A 23,632-nucleotide genomic window follows, 5' to 3' on the forward strand; every position below is an offset into this window, starting at 1 on the left:
AAAAAAAAAATATATATATATATATATATATATATATATATATATATATATATATATAAGGCCCAGGAAAGATAATTTAAGGAATGACACTATATGAAAAAAGCCTTAAAATGTTCTCTCACACACACAAAATAATAATTTTAGAAATCATTTGTGATTTCAGTAGTCCATGAGGAAACAGAACACTGGAATGGTAAAATAATGGGTCTGGTCTGAACAAAGAACTTTTGTATCTGCTCCATGATATATAACGATAACTGCCACTCTTTCTAAAGTCTTTAAAATAAATAAATATTTAAACTTTTTGTGGAGGAAAAAAAATTGCTCAATAATCAGTAAGACTGCACTTTTTTTTTATGGGCTGCATGTTCCTCTCACTTGGAAAATATATCACTTATATTTCTTGGAAATTAATTTAGTGATAAAAAGGCACATGTTTAACAATTGCAGTTTCATTATGACTACAAAAGTTGATTTCACATTATAGAAACAAAACAACAACAAATCACCAAGAACCGAAATGTGTGCAAAGCTGAAAATGACGCTCATCACGATTTAAACAGGAAAAACTGCCGCCCCGAAGGGGGGATTCCTGCGGCAAGTTTCACGTTATCCACCAGATGTAGGTTAAAGCCACAGCAAGAACTATGTAAATTCAGCAGCAGTGGGGTCTCCAAAGGCTTCATTACAAGGCTGTCCTGACTACCTGGAAAAGCTTGTACTGAAACAATGAAAATAAAGCTGGTGACCCTTCCCACAACATGGCATTCTAGCCACACCGATTTCTAAATTTCAAAGTGAACCTGAGCCAAATGAAGATGTAACTGGGCAACCGTGAGCACTGCACTAAGAGAACACGAGGCAGAAAGGCGGCAGGTTAACCGTGACCAAGCTCCTGTGCCCGTCTCTCTGTCAATAACGGAGGGAAAGCATTTAGCCAACGTATTGCCCTGAAGGACAACGGACTACACATGGGACGTGTCTTCGCTTAATTATCACAAAACACTGAAAATACCCAATCCCCTGGGCTCTGCATGGGGTACAGTCTGTCAGTGAAGTGGGGCCAACATTTCTGTGATGAGACCAGCATGTTTTACACTTTGACCATAAGCTTAAAAACAACAACCAAGACAACAAACAAACCAAAATACCCCCCAAAACCCCCTTCCCATGCAAAAGCTAAACGCAGGAGAAAATGTAACAAACTATGGTACGTGGTTTGCCTTTCACCAAAATTCTTAACAGAGAAGCGGTTAAAAGCTTTATTTTCATTTCAAGAAGGTACTTCTGTCCAACTGAATTTCTGTTTTTATGATACATGTTGTGTCTATTTTAGAGACCAGATATGAAATGTGTTAATTATAATGATGACTCTGTGCTTATAAAAGGTATTATGTAAGTTATAAAAATATCTTTAAAATTTTGCCATAACGTTTTATGCTTGAGGCAATCAACATTTACCGAACCAGAGTAAAACGTAACCTGACATATTTGGGCAGTGGTTGCTTTTTATTTTTGAAGCATGATGGGTAAAAAGAAACTATACAATGAAAATAAATAATTTTTAAAATCCACAATCCACATTTACAGTTTTTATGGGCTCACAGTTTAAGAACACAGGATAACTCAAAATGCTGCCTTGTTAATGCTTTATCCAAATGGCATTTGCAATAATGATGTGGAAAGGTAAGGGACTAATGCTAAATCTGAGATAAACACTGGTCCAAAGTAAATGGGTTTTTAAAAACAGGAAGTAGGGGGACTTCCCTGGTGGTCCAGGGGTTAAGAATCCGCCTTCCAGTGCAGGGGACGCAGGTTCGATCCCTGGTCGGGTAACTAAGATCCCACACCCTATGGGGCAACTAAGCCCGCACGCTGCAACTACTGAGCACACGGGCTACAACAGAGAGTCCACACACCACAACTACAGAGCCCACGCACTCTGGAGCCCTCTTGCCACACACCTAAGACGCGACGCAGCCAAAAATAAAACAAATAAATATTTTTAAAAAAACAGGAAGTAGGAACAAGCAATGATATGACTTTTTACAAAAACCTAGTGACAAAATTCATAAACAAGGGAAAAAACTACTAACAATGTAGACATTTTACCTGATCAATTTTCTTCCCTAAATTCCAAAGGATGGTCTCTGCATGCCAATAATAATTAATTAATTAAAATACTTATTCATGCATCTCTGTAGAGTTCAAGAGAGGAAACTAAATTATTATCAAATAATTTTATTAGATAAAGATATCTTGTTTTTAATCACTGAAGCCTTCTCTAAAAACAATTCATGAACTCATTTCAACAAGTTGAATTATGTGATCACAAAATTTCTCTTGGTTTGTTGTTTTCTTTATTGGAAAGATATATTCTCATAACACGATACAGAATAATGGCATAAGATAAATTCTGAATAATGCAGAACAGGACAGTATCTATGTCCAAAATAAATATCTGAGATTTTTATCTGCCAAGATAAGGGCAATAACACGTGAAAATACAGTCAACATCATTAGTCATCAGGGAAATGCAAAGTTAAACCACAATGAATTACCACTACGCACCTATTAGACTGGTTAAAGTTGTTTAAATTGACCGCGCCCAGTGTTGGTGAGGATGTACAGTAACGGAGCCCTCATCCCCCGCTGGTGGGAATGTAGAATGGCACACCCACTGTGGAAAACAACCCGGCAATTTCTTAAGAAGTTAAACATACACCTGTATGCGAGCCAGCCATTTCACTCTTAGGTATTTACCCCCGAGACACAAAAACATAGGTCTGCACAAAGGCTTGTGCACAGATGCTTACAGCATCTTGTAATACCCTAAAACTAGAAGCAACTTCAGTGCCCTTCAACAGATGAAGCGATAAACAGATTACGGCTCGTCCATTTGATGGAACAGCGCTCAGCAATAAAGAGGGAAAAATGGTGATAAATGCAGTGATGTGGATGAAATCTTAAAATCATTATATGCTAAGTGACAACAAGTCCAGGCAACAAAGTACACACGTATAACCTTGTTTATATAAACCTGTCGACTATGCCAACTAGTCTACAGTGACGAGAGCACACGAGCGATTGCCCAGAGACAGTGGTGGAAGGAGGACGGAGTAAAAGGGGCCCAAGAAAACTTATAGGGGTAAAAGAAATGACTGTTATCATGGCTGTGGTGACGGTTTCATGAGTATACACATATATAAAAACTGATCAAATTATACACTTTAAATACGTGTACGCCAATAGAGTTAGCAGGGACGGCGGGGGGGACTAGAGTTAACAACACCCTAAATTCTGCCTGTTGTTCTTTTAGGAAGCTTAGAGGAAAACATCTCAAACAATGGTAATCAGAAGGCGACTGGAGCTCAAAACAAGAGCCAGCCGCGAGCCACAAAGCCAGGTCTTCTCGTGTGCGTAGCCATTTGCATCTTCATTGTTCTCTATGTAAGGAATCCAACTCCTGAGGAACCAGAGGAGGAACCCACCTACCCAGCAGTAGTGGAATGTGGCTTTTATCCAGATGAACTGTGTTCGGCTTTGTTTGAAGGGAAAGAGGTGGCTCCCCAAATTGCAAAATTCTGTAAAAACCCTCATGGATCTGAAATACTTGCTCATTTACACAGACCAGGAAATTGCTCCAGGATATCCCAGGAGTTGCATTTCATAACCAGACCCCTGTCTGCAGAAGAGGGCACCTTCCCTTTGGCATATATTATAACTATTCATAAGGAGCTGGCTATGTTTGTGCAGCTTCTCAGAGCTATTTATGTGCCTCAAAATGTTTACTGTATTCATGTTGATGAAAAGGCCCCCAAGAAGTGTAAGACTGCTGTGCAATCCCTGGTTAATTGTTTTGAAAGTATTTTTATATCATCAATGAGAGAGAAAATGGCTTACACTGGCTTTAGGAGACTACGGGCAGATATTAATTGTATGAAAGATCTAGTCCATTCCAAATTTCAATGGAACTATGTCATTAATCTTTGTGGACAGGATTTTCCAATCAAAACTAACGGAGAAATCATACACTACATCAGAAGCAAATGGAATGATAAAAATATCACTCCTGGAGTAATCCAGCCACCAAACATTAAATCCAAGACAAGTCAAAGCCATCCTGAATTCACCCCTGAAGAAGATATCTATGTATCTCCAAATGAAAGATTCAAAGATGAACCACCCCATAACTTTACAATTTATTTTGGAAGTGCTTACTATGTACTAACAAGGAAGTTTGTAGAGTTTGTACTAACAGACACCCGCGCAAAAGACATGCTTCGGTGGTGTGAAGACATCCACGGCCCAGAGCGACATTACTGGGTAATTCTGAACCGACTGAAAGGTAAGAACAATCCAGCAAAACAGTGTCTTTTCAGGCCAGAGGCAACAACAGAAGTGTATCCTTAACTGAAGATTCTTTCTATTTCGGCTCTTTGGCTTGGTAAACAGCTCTACACTCTGTAAGACCTTCCACTTGGGTAGCCCAGGAGGGTCTTTGCTGTTAGGGACCTGAGGTTTGCTGGGAGAGCGCCATGTTCCCAAGTCAGGCTGGCTGCTTCTGCCCCCTCTCCAGAAGGAAGTACCAGCATTGCGCCTCTCCTCAAATAGAGCCTTTTGAAAATTCTGAGAACAGATCTTTGGAAAGTTCTTCCTTTCTTCCTTCACTTGTTAGATACTGCTGGATACCTACTAGTGCCAGGTATCGTGCTAGGGGCTCGTTAAGAATGGAAAATATTAAAACTAGTAATTTTGTTTGTGGCTAATATGATACTTCAGATAGGTTTTCTTAGAGGTAGAGGGAAATCTGATGCCCTCCTTTAAATGGGCTTATTTGCTCTTTTCTATAAAGCTGATTGGCTCGGGGCTTCCCTGGTGGCGCAGTGGTTGCGCGTCCGCCTGCCGATGCAGGGGAACCGGGTTCGCGCCCCGGTCCGGGAGGATCCCGCATGCCGCGGAGCGGCTGGGCCCGTGAGCCGTGGCCGCTGGGCCTGCGCGTCCGGAGCCTGTGCTCCGCAACGGGAGAGGCCACAGCAGGGGGAGGCCTGCATACCACAAAGAAAAAAAAAAAAAAAAAAAAGCTGATTGGCTCTTATTGCGAATGTGGCTTCAAGCTTGAACAGCTAAGTGAATCAGTCAGTCCAGGCGACAGTGCAAACAATGAAATCCAGCAGAAATGGGTTAGGAGCTTTTTAAAACCTCTCATATCCACTGAAAATCCTTTCAAATCACCCCCAGAGAGCTGTTGCGGAGAAAACGCGATCCAAAGAAACCCAACATAACATGCTGTCAATACTAGGTAGTTACTAGGGATGGAAGAAGGGATGAAAAGTGAAATCTAAGCACAAAGACGGAATACGGGACCTCGCTCCACCCTGATACTACCACAGGTGCAGCACACACCCCGCCCCCAGAAGCGTTAGCCTTTCATCAGATGAGAACATGCATTCTGAATGAGGCTGGGCTTTCCCTTCATCTGCTCACTGTGTGCCTGCATGTCTTTTCCCTTAGATGCTCCAGGTTCCACCCCAAACACTGGCTGGGAAGGAAACGTTCGAGCCATTAAATGGAAAAACAAGGAGGGAACTGTTCATGATGGCTGCAAAGGTAAAAACAAAACCCAAGGGGGTTCCCTGGTGGTCTAGTGGTTAGGATTCTGGGCTTTCACTGCCGGGGCCCAGGGTTCAATACCTGGTCTGGGAACTGAGATCCTGCAAGCCGCGCAGCGTGGCCAAAACAAAACAAAAACAAAACCCAAGCCACAAAACGCCTTCAAATTTTATAAAACCTGTACAACTGCTACCTCGAAAACAGTGGGAGAAGACTGACGGTCATGTTTACTGCAATATGGAAGAACTAGTGATGATCCAACTAGCATGGTGTCAATTTTTAAAAAACTTTCCTTTTAATTATAATATCCAGACAGAGAAGTAGACAAATTCTAAGTATCTGAGTCGATAAATTTTCACAAAGTGAACACACAACAGGGCTGCAACTTTTAAAGTTTTAAGATAAAAACACACGAGCTGGGCTTCCCTGGTGGCGCAGTGGTTGAGAGTCCGCCTGCCGATGCAGGGGACACGGGTTCGTGCCCCGGTCCGGGAAGATCCCACGTGCCGCGGGGCGGCTGGGCCCATGAGCCATGGCCGCTGAGCCTGCGCGTCCGCAGCCTGTGCTCCGCAGCGGGAGAGGCCACAGCAGTGAGAGGCCCGCGTGACGCAAAAACAAAAAAAACACAAAAAAACACATGAGCTATCTGGCTTTTCCCACCTGCTCCTAGAATTCAAACCCTAACATTTATTTAAAATGAGCTCTCTGCCTCCCTGGGTCTCTCTACTAGAACAGACGCCTGAATAACACAGGTATATGTTACCATACTTCTTACGCAGCTCTTGCTGAAAAAAGTCTCCTTGCTTTGTCCTCAGGAGAGTCTCCCTGAGGGACTGTGAATTCTTTTGCCCCTCTGTCTTGTGTGCCAGAGGTCTTAGTGACCAGCGCAGTGCACAAAAGCCAGATCTGGGGTGGAGGAGAGACGTCTCTGTTCTGCGAAGAGTCTGGAAGAGAACCAGCTGGCCGCAGAGCAGCTCTCAGGCGCGTCGGTTCGGGGAGAACACCTCCAGAGTCGAAGAGCTAGAACATGGCTCCCAGGAAGTTATCCGTGCCTCCTCCCTGGGGCTGGCGCTCCGCACCCCCGAACCCCCAGGGTGAGCGGACAGTCTCAGGGAGGAAACGACGGATGACACACAATTCACAGCATGATACGGACGAGTCCAGCAGAAAGATGGCAAGTTCTCTGGTGTCCTCCGGGGAAGGAAAACAGAGCGTGCCTGACGTCTCTGGGGCCACAGCTGGTGGTGGACAGAGAACACGGGAAGACTGGAGCAAAGCCGTGTGTGAAGGCGGCTCCGGCAGAGCACGTGCTCTCCAGGGATACCTGGGCCCTGTGCTGTCTGTCTACAAGCAGCTCCCTAACCACCACGGGAGCTACTGCATAGATACATAACCTATTTTCCCAAGGCATCTGGGTACAGTCCTCGGGTCTGAATACAGTATATAAGATAATGCAAAATAAACTAGGTTCGCCCAGGTTCCAAGCTGATTTAAAGACTGACCTAAAAGAAACAGGTTGTGGACAAACAAAAAATGGAAAATCTAATACCAGGACAGTTCAAAGACAAACAATTCCCGCTGCCATGTGCACAGCCATCCTCCTGACAAGTACCAGGTCAGAAGGACTGGAATAACTTTCTAGTATTTTTTAAAAGGTAGATCTGATTCGGCTAGGGGGATGGTCACATAGAAAGAAGGTGACAGTTAAACGACAGGCTAACAAACAACCTTGGCCTTTCTTCAGACAGTAAGTGGCTCACTGTCATTACACAGGGGTTGACAGGACTGGTGGATAAATGCTCAGAAAAGGAGAGGCTCAGATTCTTCCTGAAAAAGTGATTCACCAATGGTATACAAGATGTCATGAAGGGTTGTGGCTGTCAATGATAAAGTAATGATTCCAAATTCTTAAGAGTAGCGAAACTGAGTATTTTAATAATGTTCGCAAAAAAACCTAGTCACTGCGAGTCTTAACAAGAATCATCATTCCCTACAAGTAAACACTTCAGAAAGTTCTTGCCATCATTTACTTCACTGTGCAAATGGTCCTACTAGCAAAGCAGTACAGGGCCAACCCCGGCCAGCGTTCAGTCAGTCCCGACTTAGGCCAAGCACTGTTGTAGGGTCTGTGGTAAACCCTTCCGGAACCCGGCTCTGGGCCTGCCGTCGAAGCTCGCAGCGATCTGCAGGTAGAAACTATCATCACGCACACTTTACAGACGAGGAACCCCAGACGCAGAGAAGTGAGGTCACGCCCAGAGTCACAGGACGTGGCACAGGCAGTGGCAGAGCTGGGTCTCAAACCGGCTGCGGCTGCCTGATGCCACGCCACTGGCGGAGCATGTGGCCCAGCTCTGCCCACAGAGCAGAGCCATCGCACTGCTATCAGCAACAAAGAGTTTGTTTATTTTTAATCACCAAAACAGCAGTAACCCAATTCTGACAAAGTTCCATTTATCCGTGTTCCCTTCCAGTTCATACGTACATAAACTATAGAGTATGCGGTTACTTCCTCTTTCACTATGTCCTAAGCTTTTCATACTGTCTTCATATTTACACCTTCAACTGGTTCAATGTAATACTGCTGAGATTCTGTGACACTGCACCAAGAGTCTGTCAGTTAGAAAGATTCTGATCATGATAACAGCTTTCACGTATACAGTGCTCACCGTGGGCCGGTTCTAGGCCCTTCACCACGCGAACGCACGCTTAGCAGGGAGAAGATCCCTTTTGATTTTTGTCAGTCTCACAAACAACACTGGACATTTCTACGCATGCAGTTCCAACCCTTTAAAATAATATTTCCTTAAGATAGGTTTCTGGAAGTAGGAGTACAGTATCAGCAGGGGGGAGAGAGCATGGCAGCACTGAGCAGAGAAAAGAGCAAGGTCTCCAAGATGAACAGAAATTTCCCTTACAAGCAAACTGAGCACTCCTGCCCCTGCAACCTGAAGGTGAAGACAGAAACCACCTCCCACTGCGGGTGGGAGGATTAAAACAGAGTAGGAAGAGTCAAGCACAGTGTCAGACACGTAAAACGTGCTACTGAGCTCCCCTCGAAGGAGTCCAACCAGTACTGGATTCAAACTAGAATTCCAATTTTGATTCCTTCTATTTATATCAAACTCACTCTGCAAAACCAATAGAAGGTTGAAGCAACGACTTACTAAAACCAACACAACTCTTATGAACTACCCACAACCAAGGAAAATAGTTGCAAAGTTCATGGAACTTAAAACAGCAGCTACCAGAATTTAGGTGTTATCTGGCAAATGATGGCTGTTACTTCTCCCTCGTGCTGATGACTAGCTAAAATTCTATTCACCTAAAGTAGCCATTAAACATTTCAGAAATCACTAACCAAACGAATGAAAGCTTCCCTTCCATCATGAATTCAAAATTCAACATAAAAGCCCTTGTCAAAGTGATCATGGAAACCCCGTTTACTCTGAACTGGCATGAAGCAGAGAGGCCTTACAGATGACCTTAGAAGTGCGTCACTTTTCCACGTGGATGTAAACTGACGAGGAAGCAAAGGCAGCCAAGTTTCTGTGTTCCCTCTGCAGGCCGCTATGTCCAGGACGCCTGTGTGTATGGACCAGGAGACTTGCCCTGGATCACTCAATCACCTTCTTTGTTTGCCAACCAATTTGACTCGACGAGCCTCTTGCGGTCTCATGCTTGGAGCGGTGGCACAGACTTAAAGTTCTAGGGCAGGCGGAGGTCCCTATGGAACCACACTGGCACTTCCAACGGGAGAGTCACTTTAATACGAAATTGAACCGCTGAGCTGGAAGTTATAGAGAATGTTTGCTTTCTTACTGGTATAATTCTGTTTCCCTGACTTGAAATCAGAGAACATTCAACCAAAAAGAATGGGAAAATAATTCCTTGACACAAGTTAGTCCTGAAATGAGTTTAGAAACGTGCTGCCAACAAGACTCTGCTATTGATTACAGGCCACTTTTACGGCTTTGAGAAAGAAATCACAGAGAAAAAATAACTCAAAGTCCCACTGGTGACTGGGTAAGTGACCTGGAGGCTCAACTGCCTCCCTTAACAGCTGCTGAAAATCAAAGTCCCCCAAACACTTAGATCCAGGCTCAGGTTAGGATAAGAACATCTCTTGTCTTAAAGATATACTACTGTGGATGAGATTCTAAAAAAGAACAAACTCCCACAGAAAATGGGAGAAAATACGCTTATCTCTGGCGGGGAACAATGTAACTTTGCTCTGGAAATCCTAGAAAAACAGGGAGGAGGCTATTTCCTTTGGGTAAAATAAAATTCTGGAGTTGAAACACAACTTCCTACAAAGGCCGCCCTAGGTCCCTGCAGCCGTGCAGCTGTCATGATGCAGTGGTCTAGGTCTGCACAGTCTCATACCAGACACAACCACGGGGAGAGCTGGGCATCTGAAACGTGGCTGCAGTGGCTGATTAAGTGAACCTTAACTGTTAAAATGTTAATTAACTGAAATCTAAATAGTCACATGTGGCTGATGATTACCATACAGAACAGCACAGGTCAAAGGCATGAATGGTCGTAATTCTCTCTACGCACAGATTCAGGTCTGCCAAAAGTCCACGAATCTTTGTTGTTTTGTCGAGGACTGTTAATATACTCTCTTTCTAAAAAAGAGCTCGCGGCATCATACGAGGCTGGAAATATACAACTATTAAATAGCACAACTTAAAACAACTAAAATAAAGGAAAAGCAGGAACCACAGAAGAGGACACTAAAGGAATAAATGTATAATTCAAGGGCGAAGTATAACCCCTCAGTGAACTGACGCTTCCCAAACAGAGAAATGAAATGAAATCCACTCAATGAAAATAGCCCTCGAAAAGCACGAAAACTACATAGAAGGAAAAGAGGTTCTGAAAGCACAGCCCACAAATCAAACCCGAGCTAACCACAGCATATTAAAGTCTCTGTTTAAACAAACATTTCTTCCCCAAAGATACGTAATCCCAGGGAGAACACACAGTAGAGGGTTAAGGCCGTCAGAGAAGGGCATGAGAGCCCCAGACAGCTCGGTGCAGCCGCCCCGCTCACAGGCAGACACACAGCTCACGGCCGTGTTCCGACTGGCTGTTCCGAAAGCTCAGGTTCACCACGATCATGTCCCTTACGTTTCATCACAACTCATTTGCAAGTACGTGCACACCCCATTACATTTTTAAAATTAAATAAAATAAAAGAGAAGCTTAAATCTTTTCAAGTTACTGAAAAGATAAGGCTTCCTTCATCTCATTTCAACATCAACTCATAGAACCCAAATTCAAACACATACCTGCCATCAGAGGGCTCAAACATTATAATGGAAGAAGTCACCTCAGTGAATCCTTTCAGTAACAGTGAGAAAAAATAAAAATAATAAAATAACTTAAAGGCACGGTAGAATGAAGCAGCATGAGATTCAGGGAAGCACACGCTGGGTTTCAGTGGAGCGTCAGGGGACAGGCCAGGGAGGCCAAGGTAAAGCAGCAGCCTCCGTGGGCATCAGAACCAGCAAGAAGCTGCTGCTCTCTCTACCCTGACTCAGCCTCTGACTGTACTCATTCATAAAGTAAAAGAACAAAATTAAATCACATGTAAAACATGTCTGAAATACATTGCTACAGACTGTAACTTAAAGGCAGTCTTGAGGTTTACAGGGATCTTGAGATGATTTTCTCTAACTTTCCAGGGAACAGAACCTTCTTGCTAACATGCAGGGTCTACTGTTCAATTTTTCTGTTGTATTTTTCTTTCATGTGGAAGTTTACGGCTGCCTGTGCTGTATATGATTTCTTGAGGCTTAACATTCATAAAGACAGTAGAGAGGAAAAACGTGAAGGAGGCTGGGCCCGAGCAGCAGAACTTGTCAACGGCTTTTGAAGAGACTCCCTCCCTTAACTTATTTTCTCACCGTTCCACTCCACCCCCTCCATGACAAGTACTCAAAACAAACAAACAAACAAAAGGTATAAGAGTGTAAATTTCTGTTTCACTTCTGACTTTAAAACATCCCCACACCGCACTCACCTGTCACAAAGCCTAAATAAATGAAGCCAGAAGGCTAGCAAGTAAAATACTGCTGCCCACACCTCTAACACCCAGATCAGCTTCTCAAGCTTTACTGTGCATACAAATGCCCTGGGGCTCTTGTTAAAATGCGGTTTTTTTTTTTTTTTTTTTTTTTTTAAGAAGTATTTCCTTTTATTCACCATCTCTAACACGTCCAGACCATTCCAGTTGAAAACCAATCACTACCCTTTCTCAGCTAAGAGCAGTGAAAAAAATCCACACAAAAGGTCAAAAAAATTCACATTACTATCAAATCAGAACACCTGATTATTATCAGATTATAAAATGCGGTTTCTGATTCTGCAGGTCTGGGGAGGGGCCTGGGAGTCGGCATTTCTTAAAAAACAAAAATTAAAAAACATCCCAGGCGATGTCAATATTCGCAGGACCACGGACCATGTTTTGACTATCAAGCACATCATTTATTTTGCAACCTGTGATTACTCCAGTGTGTTTCTTCTTATTACAAGAAGGGAAGAACGCAGCGGGGAAGACAACTAATTTTTCGGCGAGTGCTTTGCTGACAGTGAAAACACAGAAACCCAGCAACTACATCTCTTTGGACTCTGTTTACTGAAATCAAGTGTGCACACCACGTGTTTTAGACACAGAACCAGAGCTACTTCAAACCCTGGAGTCGCTAACGTCGACGGAACTACACAGGGAAAAGCAGAGAACGTGCACACCCTCTGTATCACGGAGGCTTCTGACACTTCATTTTTTTTTTTTTTTTTTTTTAAATATCACATTCTATCGTGTTTGTTTACTGGTTTATTCCTTTCTGTTTCCAAGGAAAGGTGTCTTCCTTTTTTTTTTTTCCTTTGGACGTGCCGCGCAGCACGCAGGATCTTAGTTCCCTGACCAGCGATTGAACCCGTGTCCCCTGCAGAGGAAGCGCGGCGTCTTAACCACTGGACCGCCAGGGAAGTCCCTGACACTGTTCTTACGATGTTCGTTCCTCTAAATTTCAGACACTACCTAAAACATGAAAATACTTGCTTTAGACTTTGACGCTGTGGCCTTATCTTCCATCATTCACATTTTCACGATGCACTATAGCTCCTGAAACCGCACCATCACTCTTCCTTTTGCTCGTTTGGCAGAAGTGGCTCCTGTTCACCTCTTCTTCCTGGGTGTCCAGCTAGACTATAATCCCCAGGCTCCTGCCTGTAGCTGTGCTCACGTGACTGAGTTCTGGCCAGTGGAATGTGAACAGAAGCATTAAGTAGGCCTGGCCCATAAAAGCCTCCTAAGCTAGAGGCTTCCTTCTCTGTCCCCATCAGCCAACTGAACAGAGAATACTCTAAACACCGGAGTAGGTCAGACCTACAGGACAGAAGAAGCCTGAGTCCTTGAGTTTCCCTTCAAAGAAAGCTGCCTAACCAGGAGCTCTCACCGTATTAGCCACTGGAATTGGGGGGCTGTTTGTTACAGGACGTAGCCAACCTTGACTGATATACTTAGTATTACTAAACTTTAGAGACTTGAAATTAGAAGTACGAGCTTGATTCCTAATGACAGTACACCAATTTGTCATTTGATTTTTTCTTCATTTAAAAATGTCATTGTTTGGCAGTTGGGTCTAAAAGGAAAGCGTCCAAGAATTTACTACAATTCCTTTGTTTTACATACGAGAATCTGAAGCCGAGAGAGGTGAAGTGATTTATACTCCCAAGCCAGCCAGTGCTGGTGTGTGAACCAAATCTGATACATACCAGGCTCTCAATGTCGGTCCTGTGAGTGCCCGGATGAATGACTCCCGCTCAAGTGTGCCACGGACTGACTGTCCCGCGCTCTGCCTTTCTAAGTTGCATATGGTGTTATCAGTGGAGTTGTGCTCCCCTCCCCGGCAAATGCTGAGGTCCTGATCCCCGGTATGTTAGAATGTCATCTTCTGCAGATGCAATTAGTTAAGGTGCAGTCACCAGCGTGGGCCCTAATCCAACCCAACTGGTGTCCTTATAAAAAGGGGAAATTTGGACACAGGGACAAACTCCACAGAGGGAAGACCATATGGACAGACACAGGGAGAAGCGGCCATCGACAACTCAGGGAGACAGGTCTGGAACAGATCCTCCCCTCACCGCCCTCAGGAAGAACCAACGCAGCCAACATCGTGACTGCAGACTTCTAGCCTCCAGAACTGGAAGAAAATAAATTTCTTTTAAGTCACCCAGTTTGTGGCACCTTGTTATGGCAGCCCTAGCAAACTAATACACAGAGTATTCAATCTAGCTTCGTATGCAAAGGCAAGTTTTAAGGAGATTATACAAGTGAGAAGAGTAAAATATTACTCTTCTGACAACAGATTTATTTTTAAGAGAATTTTGTCCCTGAGGTGTTCCTGGATTCCAGCCAGGGTCCTGTCTTAACTGCAGGTGGTCTCAACAGCCCTGGCAGCCCCCATTAGGAGGTTGGAGGAGCCGGTGTCCGGTCCTCATCTGGTCTTGGCTTCTTGTGCAAACCTGATGCGGTTGCTTCCCCTTTCCTCCTACTTCCTTCCTTTCCCTTGAAGCGCTCTGCGTAGACTTTCAGAAGTTTACTAGCACTTTGTTCCCAGACACCAACAAAATGATTTCAGAGTTCCCTTGAAATGTTGCATTTCCATGAAATAAAATCAACTTCTCTGCAGAGCTGTGAGCAGACACTCCTATTCTGCTGCAAGTCTGTCCAGATGGTTATGGATGTCTGAGGTCAGCCAATGAAGAGGACAACTGCATACCAACCTAAGAAAGTTATCCCTGTGGGTCGGGGAAAGAAGCCTGGCTGCTTTCGATCCCTGAGTCCCCCAAACCTGCCTGCCCCTTAGAATTATTCTGGGAGCTCATATAAAAGTGGAACTCCGTGAGGGCTCCACGCTAACCCTGAAGATTCTCACGGGGGGTCTGAGGTGGGGAGTGGAGCTTAGCAAACCACTATGGTGATTCTGCAGTGCAGCCTGGGTTGGGAACCACTGATTCAGGACATCTGGCTGCTTTAATAAATTTCAGCTTCATTTCCCACCTTCTCATATTTATATTCTTTCAAGTAAACTTCCTGAACGTACCTGCGAATGTGTCTAACACTCAGACAGCGCCTCACGCGCCATCTGTGAAAACACACACACACCTGGACACAGAACAAATGCGAGCACGGTTCCTTTCCTGCTCGCAGGAAGCCCGGGCCAGCTGAGCCCCCTCTCCATCACGAAACTTCTCTCAGGCTCCTTTCCTCACCTGCTGTCAGATTCTCGCTCTTGTTTAGTCTTTCCCCTCTGCCCATACCACACGGACCTACACACCGCTGCCCCCAAGGCCGTCTGCCGCTGCAAAGGCGTCAAGGGCCGCCTGCTGCACGGCCCCGAGCTGCTCCTCTGCCTGGCACTCAGAGTTTCCACCACCAGCCTGACTCACATCTCTGGCCTCTCCCTGCTCCTGAGCGGCTGGGGCGGGACTACACCTTGAGGCCCCATCTTCACAGGCTGCCCCGGCACTTCCCCCCGAGTGTGGGGGGGTGGCTGCTCTCCTCTCCCACGCACTCCCTTTGCTCACAGCACACCCAGCATCACCGACAAGGGCGTCTCTCAAACTTCAGGCGTTCCCCTGCCTAAGGTACCGTCAGTATCTTAATATTTTTCCTTAAATCTACCCACTGTTTTACTTAAATTTACTTTAAATGTTGACTTTATATTCATACCATATGTATAAAAACAGTACCCCTTGCCATAAATGGAAAGAAAGCATAAAAATGCAGAGAACACAAACAAATCTCTCAAGGCCCTGCCTGCCAAAGCTCTGAGCGTAAGGTCCGCTCTCTCTTGGGAGCTCAGTGAGACGCATTAAAACCTTCTGAGGACCAAATGGAGACTTTCTCCGCAAGGCAGGCAGGCACACGGGCAGAAGGTACGCCAGCATGGGAGCTACCGTCCTGCTGTGCAATGTCTCACAGGGACGTCTGGGGTCCTGTCTGTGGACCCCTCACACCAGCTCGCCTACGCCAGCAGCCATGTCCCACTCTCTGGGAAAGCCTGACCCATGAGAACACGCTCTGCCCTCAAGGCCTAGAACAAATGTCTCCTCCCATAAAGCCATTTCTCACCAGCACAGCCAGAAAGTTCTCTGGCCCTTCAACTCCAGTAACATCCTTACATCCACTTGGCAACTGGCCTCAAAAAACAAAGCAGAGTATGATTTTTCACGTAACCTGATTCCTGCACGACTGCAGTCTCCTTGGACACAGGGACTGACTCCTTCACATCCCATCCTCCCTGGGAACACCTGTAACATCGTCTTGAACGCAGGAGACATAATAAATACTGGACAATAAACGACATGAATCAATTCCTGACTGCATTCTTTGAATTTCTCTTTTTTTGGCAAAAGCTTAATGAGACAGATTCCAAATTCTATGATGGCTTGATCCGTAATCACCCCAAACTGGAAACAACTCCACGCCCCTCCCTGACTTCTTCACTACCAATCACCTTTTGTCTGTCTTTGACTCTCAAATAAATGGAATCACATTTGAGCGCATCCTCCTCCACGTCTGACTTCTTTACAGAGAAGTCATTCTGAAACTAAAGTACATCCGGCCTGGCCGAAAGCTGCCCCCAGCTTCCCACTGCTCTTAGGGTAAAATCCACAAGCCCCAGCGCAGCCACCTGGGCCCTACAGAAGGTGGCCCCTGCCTGACCCTCGACCTCATCTACTTCTCTCCTGTCCCCACCCTCCACTGCGCTTTCTGTTCCTTCAACTAGCAAAGTCCTCCGTCACTTCTGAGCTTCGGCTCAGACCTTGCTTGACTGGCCCCGGCTTACCCTCAGGTCTTAGCTCAAACCTCCAGAGGCGCCTCTGCTGACCACCACCGAGGAGGCCTCTCTCCCCCCGGCACCTCACCCTCTGCGTTTCCTTCCTGGCAGCTGTCAAAATCGGTACTGCCTTGCTCGGTTACCTGAGTGTCTCTCTCTCCAGCTGGAATGTGGGTCCCATGAAGGCAGGGACTGGATCAATCTTGCCGACAAGGTACGCCACCCCACATGCCTAGGACGGTGCTGCCCATGACAGCTGCTCCACGATAGCTACTGGGTCAAAGAATAATTCACAACAGGGGGAAACAGTACCGGAGGCCTAAGGAAATCCAAGCAGAATCAATGTGGGTGAAAATGCAGCCAGGCGTTGTTGGTATCCATGACATTACAGTAAATGGCAGGCTCTGCACGGACCGGCGGAACACCCAGACCCAGAGGTCCTGGGCTGCAGCAGCAACCCCGTGAGGGCAAAGTCCTCAGCACCTCCCTCACGGGAGCTGAGCGGGAGCGCTCTCACGTGATGGGTCTGCCAGCTCCCGTGGGCGTCTGCTGAGGACGTGCGGCCTGCCCTGGGGAGAACAAGGCCGGCGGGGTGAAGAGATGGGCGAGCTTTGCCCTCGCTCTCAAACACTCACAGGCGGAGCACAGGGGATCATGAGGGCGGCGAAGATACACCACGTGAGGCTATGATGATGGATACACGTCATTATGCGCTCGTCCAAACCCACAGAATGTACAGCACCACGAGTGAACCCTAACGTAAAGGGGATGTGGGTGATGATGGGGTGTCAACGTAGGCTCACTAACTGGAATGAGTACACCGCTCTGGGGGGGATGCTGACAATGGGGGAGGCACGTGTGAGGGTAGAGGGTAGAGGGGAAACCCCTTATTTTCCTGTTAATTTTGCCGTGCACCTAAAGCTGCTCAAAAAAAAATTAAGTCTTAAAAAAAAAAAGAAAAAAAAAAAAGAGTTAGAAGAAGAAACCCTCATGGTCCAGTAGGGAAAGCACCACCTACCTAGCAATTACACTGTGATGAGATCAGTGGGATACTAAGGCGCCCGGGGAGCAGGGAAGGAGACTGAGCAGCAAGGTTCACACAGGACGCAACGGCTCTGGAACTAAGGTTCGGGGAGCAGGATCCCTCCCGCTGGCAGGTCACGGTGGAGGGGACAAAGGCACAGGAGAGGACAGGCGGGCAGGGACACGTCACAAGAGGCGGTCTGAGTCTCTACTTCCAGCAAGGATGGGAGTAGAAAGGTTTTAAGCAGAGAAGCAACTAATTAGATTCATGTTTCAGAAAGAATTGAGAGATGCTGAAATGCCACATGGAGGGGGGACCCCAAACCATTTGATTTCTTCAGCTACTGGGAAGGAACAAATGATGTATGTCAACAACTCACCGTGTGACAAACTTCTGTTTTTATCTCTTTCAAGGCTCGTTCAGAAAACACGCAACCACAGCACCGCAGGAAACAAAACCTGGAGAAATAATCCAACACGGAGAATGACTTAAATAACAATTTAAAAATTATTACCCACGTTATCAATTAACATTTGTTCTGTTTACACAAAGGCCAAGAACCACAAAGAAAAAATGGTTATATTCGATTCCATTAAAAAAAAAAATCAGTGTGTCCTAAATAAAGTACTTAAAACACACACACACACACACACACACACACACTCACCGCTTTCTCAAAGTCTGCTTTACGCCACTTCATTTTTACGAAAGACCTACATTAGTACCTATTCTCGCTAACAGAAAGAAATCCAAAATGGATTTCTGCTTTTACGAAAAACGGCAAAAACTAAAAAGTGGCATTCAGCGTTTGTCTTGCAGTGAGCTGTTATACAGGCAGCTCGCACCGCAAGCTCCTTCTAGAGGAACTACACTCAGCATCTCAGCGCCAAGCTGCCATAGCTTTGAACTGTGTCTGTGACCATCTGTGCTTTATCCCTATTTATTTTGTGCATCTGCTAGCAAGATGTGTCTTAAGGGTAACTGCTCCTTTGATTTACGCCATTTGAGCTTAGGAACGTTTTCTTAGTCACTTAGGAAAAGCTCTACTTTTCAGAGAGAGGAGAAACTTGTGGGCTGAAATTAAAACCACAAACATAGGCCAAAGTTCCACTCCTACCCCCTTGCAATAATCCTTTGGAAAAAAGACTATCAATAAAAATAAATAAAGGTATTTTTAAAAAACACCACAAAAAGTCAAAAGACAGAATAGGAACTCAGGGAGAAAATATTTTAAACACATCTGAGGGTCAGAGTTTATGAATATTCAAAGCGGTCTTTAAAAGCAACAGTACACAATATAGAAAAATGGGCAAAGGGCATGAACATGCAGTTGACAAGAGAAATATAAACGGCCCAAAGACATAAGAGATGCTTAACCCCTACTGTTAATTACAGAAATGCATTTCAAACAAGGACATACAGTGTTTGACCTATCAGGCAATAATGAAAGAGTCTGAAGGTATCCAGTTGGAAACTGTCTGAGGAAACAGGCACCTTTGTTGGTGGGTGGGTACAACACGGTACAACATTTCAGGAGGACAACTGGCAGTAGTATCAGGTAAAGCATCTCTCTGCAGACTTTCTCCTACAGAAACATGCCCACAAGTGTGCACATGCACAAGTACGCATTTATGAAGTTGTGCAGTACAGCAAGGAAGAAGAGGAAGCCACCTAAATGCCCATCAACAGAGGACTGGTTAAATAAATATGAACCCTTACACAGCTATTAAAAAGAATACAGTGGGACTTCCCTGGTGGCGCAGTGGTTAAGACTCCATACTCCCAAGGCAGGGGCCCCGGGTTCGATCCCTGGTCCGGGAATTGGATCCCACATGATGCTGCAACTAGGAGTTCGCGTGCCACAGCTGGGGAGCCCGCGAGCCGCAACTGAGGACCCTGCCTGCCGCAACTAAGGAGCCCACGTGCTGCAACTAAGACTCGACGCAACCAAATAAATTAAAAAAAAAAAAAGAATAAGGAAATCTGTACGTATGGCCAAGCAAATGTTTAAATTAGGCAGAGAAGTAGAAAAAAATAAGGTTACAAAATATGTGTAATATGATTCCATGCCGGTGGGAAGCATACCTGTCTATTTGTATCTCTCTTGCAGAGGTGCAGGGAAGTGTGTTGTGTGTTGGTGTTGCAGAGGTCTGTAGGGGGCGTTAGACACCGAACAGCTAACGGTGCTGTCACTGGAGGCTAGGATGGGGCAAAGGTGCAAGAAGCACTTTCACAATTTACTTCTTTTTAATTTACTTATTTATTAATTTTTTTATTTGGCTGTGCTGGGTCTTAGTTGCAGCACGTGGGATCTTCGCTGTGGCGTGCGAACTCTTCAGTGCAGCATGTGGGATCTAGTTCCCCGACCAGGGATCAAACCCGGGCCCCCTGCAATGGAAGCGTGGAGTCAGCCACTGGACCACCAGGGAAGTCCCTCACATTTACTTCTTATGTTCCCCTAAAAAATGCCACCATAGAAACTTTCTCCAATTTCTCCATAGAAACTTTTAATCCTAGGGATTATAGCAGATGCAGACTGCTCTAATGAAAACCAAATTAATAACATTGTACTAATATTCACTAAATGTTGTTTAGGACTAAAAAAAAAAAACCCCTGCTTTATGAATGCTTACTAAGTATTCGAGATTTAGGAACTGGTTTTTCTTTAAACAAAGGCTAAATGTTTTTATTATACCAATAACCTATTTCTATTTTTCTATACACTTAAATCTTTATTATACAAACGTTATTAAATATACAAACTAACCCCCAAATCAATTTTCTAGTGTGGAGGTCCTATTAACAGCAAGAGGGCAAAGTCAAAACAGGCAAAGCTCAATTAACTGAGAAGAGAAAAAGGAGAAGAGATTAACCAGAAAATGAAAGGGAAAAAACTAGGGGAAGCCACAATCGGAGCAACAGGCTACAGGTAACCCCTGCTCAAGATGCCAGAGTTGAGTCTGTTTCTGCTAAGTTCCTCTTTTGGGGGTGAACCATGGTTTTCTTAAAAAGAAGTGGGAAGCCAGATACAAAAGGTCACATATTGTGTGATTCTATTTATATGAAATATTCAGAATAGGTAAACCCACTAGACAGAAAGCAGATTGTTTGCTGCTAGGGGCTGGGGGGAGGGGGCATGGGGAGGGACTGCTTAATGGGTAGGGGGTTTTTACTTTGGGGTGATGAAAATGTTCCAGAACTAGATGGAGGTGATGGTTGCACAACACTGAGAATGTACTAAACGCCACTGAAACATACACTTTAAAAAGATTGTGAATGTTATGACTTTCACCTCAAAATAATGTGTACACACACACACACACACACACACACACACACACACACACACGTAGGACAAGGTTAGGTACATGAATCTCATTCCCCAGAATATTCCTCTTGTGAACTTTAGCCTTTCATTTGGGTATGAAATGAAAGGCTTTTTTCAGCTTTATTTGAGTATAACTGACAAATAGGAATTGTGTATATTGAAGGCGTACAACTTGATGATCTGCTCTATGTAGAAATCGTAAGACGATCTTCACAATCAAGCTCATTATCATACCCATCGCCTCACAGGGTCACCACTAAATGGTAAACTTTAAGAGGGGCCTAGGGGGCTTCCCTGGTGGCGCAGTGGTTGGGAGTCCGCCTGCCGATGCAGGGGACACGGGTTCGTGCCCCCGTCCGGGAAGATCCCACATGCCGCGGAGCGGCTGGGCCCGTGAGCCATGGCCGCTGAGCCTGCGCGTCCGGAGCCTGTGCTCCGCAACGGGAGAGACCACAACAGTGAGACGCCCGCGAACCTCAAAAAAAAAAAAGAGGGCTAAATGATTTCCTTTCAACATGTAATATGTTAGATGGAAGATTCCAGATGACAGTCTGGACTACCAGCTATTAAAGATATTTCTAAATGGTGGGAAAAAAGTTTAAAGCTTTGGCAAAGTGAGACATCCTATAAAAAGGCACCTACTAATCCCTCGACATTCATATTTTTTTTAAGGGGGAAATATACTTACTTACTTACATTTGCAATATAAATCTCAAGCTTAAGATTTCTGGTGCTCTAGCCAGAGGATCTGTTAGCTACAAATTCAAAGCAAGTTATCATAATCAACGGGGCCTTTCACTGACTGATCAACCACACGTTCTGTAAGACCGTTTTCCACTGCTGAGTTTTTAGCAATTGTAAGAAAATGGGATTTGTTTGATGGCAAATATCTGTCCTTTACTTTCTTTCCCATAGGAGAAGACCAAAGAACTCACCTCAAGTCTCTTAAGTGTCACAAGACAAATTTTTAAACTCCCTCTTTACTTTAGGTTCTCCTAACCTCAAGAACAGAAAGCTGCGGACAACAAAGGGGCCATGTTACACGTGGCTGGTAGGGAATGGACATGGTCTCGTGCACCACCCAAACCAAAAGACACCTTAAAGAAATCCGTGTGATTATTAAGCTTCGGCACAGATGCTAACAGCACTGGGATTACTCACCCAGACTCCACATCATCTGCCCACGTCCATTACTGACCTGTGTCGGCCATTCATCTCCAAGCCCACAACGGGGCAGATGAAACGTGCCCGCTGGAGGTCATCGTGTTTGTCACCTTTAGTGTTTCCTTTATCTCCTTCCCAGGCGGGGTTATCAGAAAGCCTCAGTTCTGTCACATTCTGTGAAAAAATAATGAATATTTTAAGAGTTCCTTTGACAAATGGATCATCTTTGGCCTTAATTATTATTCTAGTCCCTTCCATCCAAACCTCTTTTTCTACTTTCCTTTAACATCAATTAACATGGATATAAAACTAAACCATAAGTTGTGACAGAAAACAAAATTTTTTAAATGCACTGTCTAGGAAATAATTAATTTCTATTTTACACGCATTTTGCTATATAAGGAAAAGTAACTTCAGACATGAAAATTTACCCCATTAAGAGAAGAAAGCTTTGTATTAGTTTCATTCATAAAGGAACACTTTCTTTCCTGGCTGATGACGTCTCACTGAAGCTGTTCATATTACTGACCAGCCACGTTTATATAACAGCTAAATAGACAGTAAAATCTGTGAGGCCATGGTCTAATGAGTCCAAGGCAGAATATTAGCCAGAGATTACTGTCATACTCCAAGATCCAGCTGTTCCAGTTTTCAAAATTCAGTTTTACAAGGAGTGACTTAACAGCCCCACTTTAGCGTTTGAAGCATTTCTTCATATTTAACCACACCATTTGATTTCAACACTCCAGAGAGCAGCTGAGCACCTTGAAAGGAATGCCCCCACACATGGGTCGGCTTCCTGCTTGTGTGTTCATCAAGTTCTCTGCTCAGAGTTATCTGTGGACTATTAACTGCAGTAATAATAACCTTTGCATTGTTTTATGTGAATCCTTTTGTCTTTACAGTTGTGATTTCTTGGAAAAAAAATTTTTGCATTAAAATTAAAAGTTCAACCACATACATTATATATTGTGTTTTAAGTATAGACTTGTATAAGTTGATTTCAGTGATAATCACATTTTTGAGATATGATAATTATGCTACTATGGGCTTTTGAGAAAAGAACTCTCTTCCCAAAGAAAGGATGACAACAGTCAACATGCTTACCTCTACAGCACTACCAGCAGCTACATCTCAGAATTACTAATTTGTCTGAAATCAACATCTTTTGTAACTACCCCAAGAACTCAAACAAAAAGCCTATTATAATAATAAAAAAATTTTAAAAAGAAAAAGAAGGAGGAAAAAACTCAAAGCCTTAGCCTGGGAGTCAGGGGCTCTGGATCCAGTTTAAGCTCCCCACTGACTAGCCATGAGGCCTCAACGTGTCATACACAGTGAATGTTTTCACCTGTCAAGCTTGGTGGTTCTCAAGTTCTTCACTACTTTGATTTTTCTCCCACTGACCATATTTGAAAGATTTTGTCCTCTCAACAAACTTCCTTTACTAAAAAGCTTGTTTTTCCACTTTTATGAAAGAACTTTCAGAACCTCTAATCAGCAGGAGATAACCACAATGATTGAATAGTTATTTACCTATAAAAATCTCTAATTCTATAAAAGTGTCTCCCAAACCAAAATTCCAGTGGCTGAGTTTTAACTATAAAAATAATGCCTCCCAGGGGTTCCCTGGTGGCGCAGTGG

At 44.4% G+C, this 23,632-nt stretch overlaps 1 protein-coding gene across 2 annotated transcripts in view; it reads right to left on the reverse strand.

Annotated features, from left to right (window-relative positions):
• The window catches only part of RTF2 (replication termination factor 2), a 41,494-nt gene that overhangs the window by 12,198 nt on the left and 5,664 nt on the right, over positions 1–23,632 (reverse strand). For both annotated transcript variants that reach the window (XM_007104815.3, XM_007104814.4), the window contains exons 4-5: positions 22,023–22,162; positions 17,876–17,954 (exon numbers count right to left, since the gene is read on the reverse strand). In XM_007104815.3, coding sequence (XP_007104877.1) covers positions 17,876–17,954; positions 22,023–22,162 — 219 coding nt within the window. The remainder of the gene's footprint in view (positions 1–17,875; positions 17,955–22,022; positions 22,163–23,632) is intronic.

The sequence above is a fragment of the Physeter macrocephalus genome, chromosome 14, assembly GCF_002837175.3.
Source record: "Physeter macrocephalus isolate SW-GA chromosome 14, ASM283717v5, whole genome shotgun sequence".
NCBI classification, from domain to species: Eukaryota; Metazoa; Chordata; class Mammalia; order Artiodactyla; family Physeteridae; genus Physeter; species Physeter macrocephalus.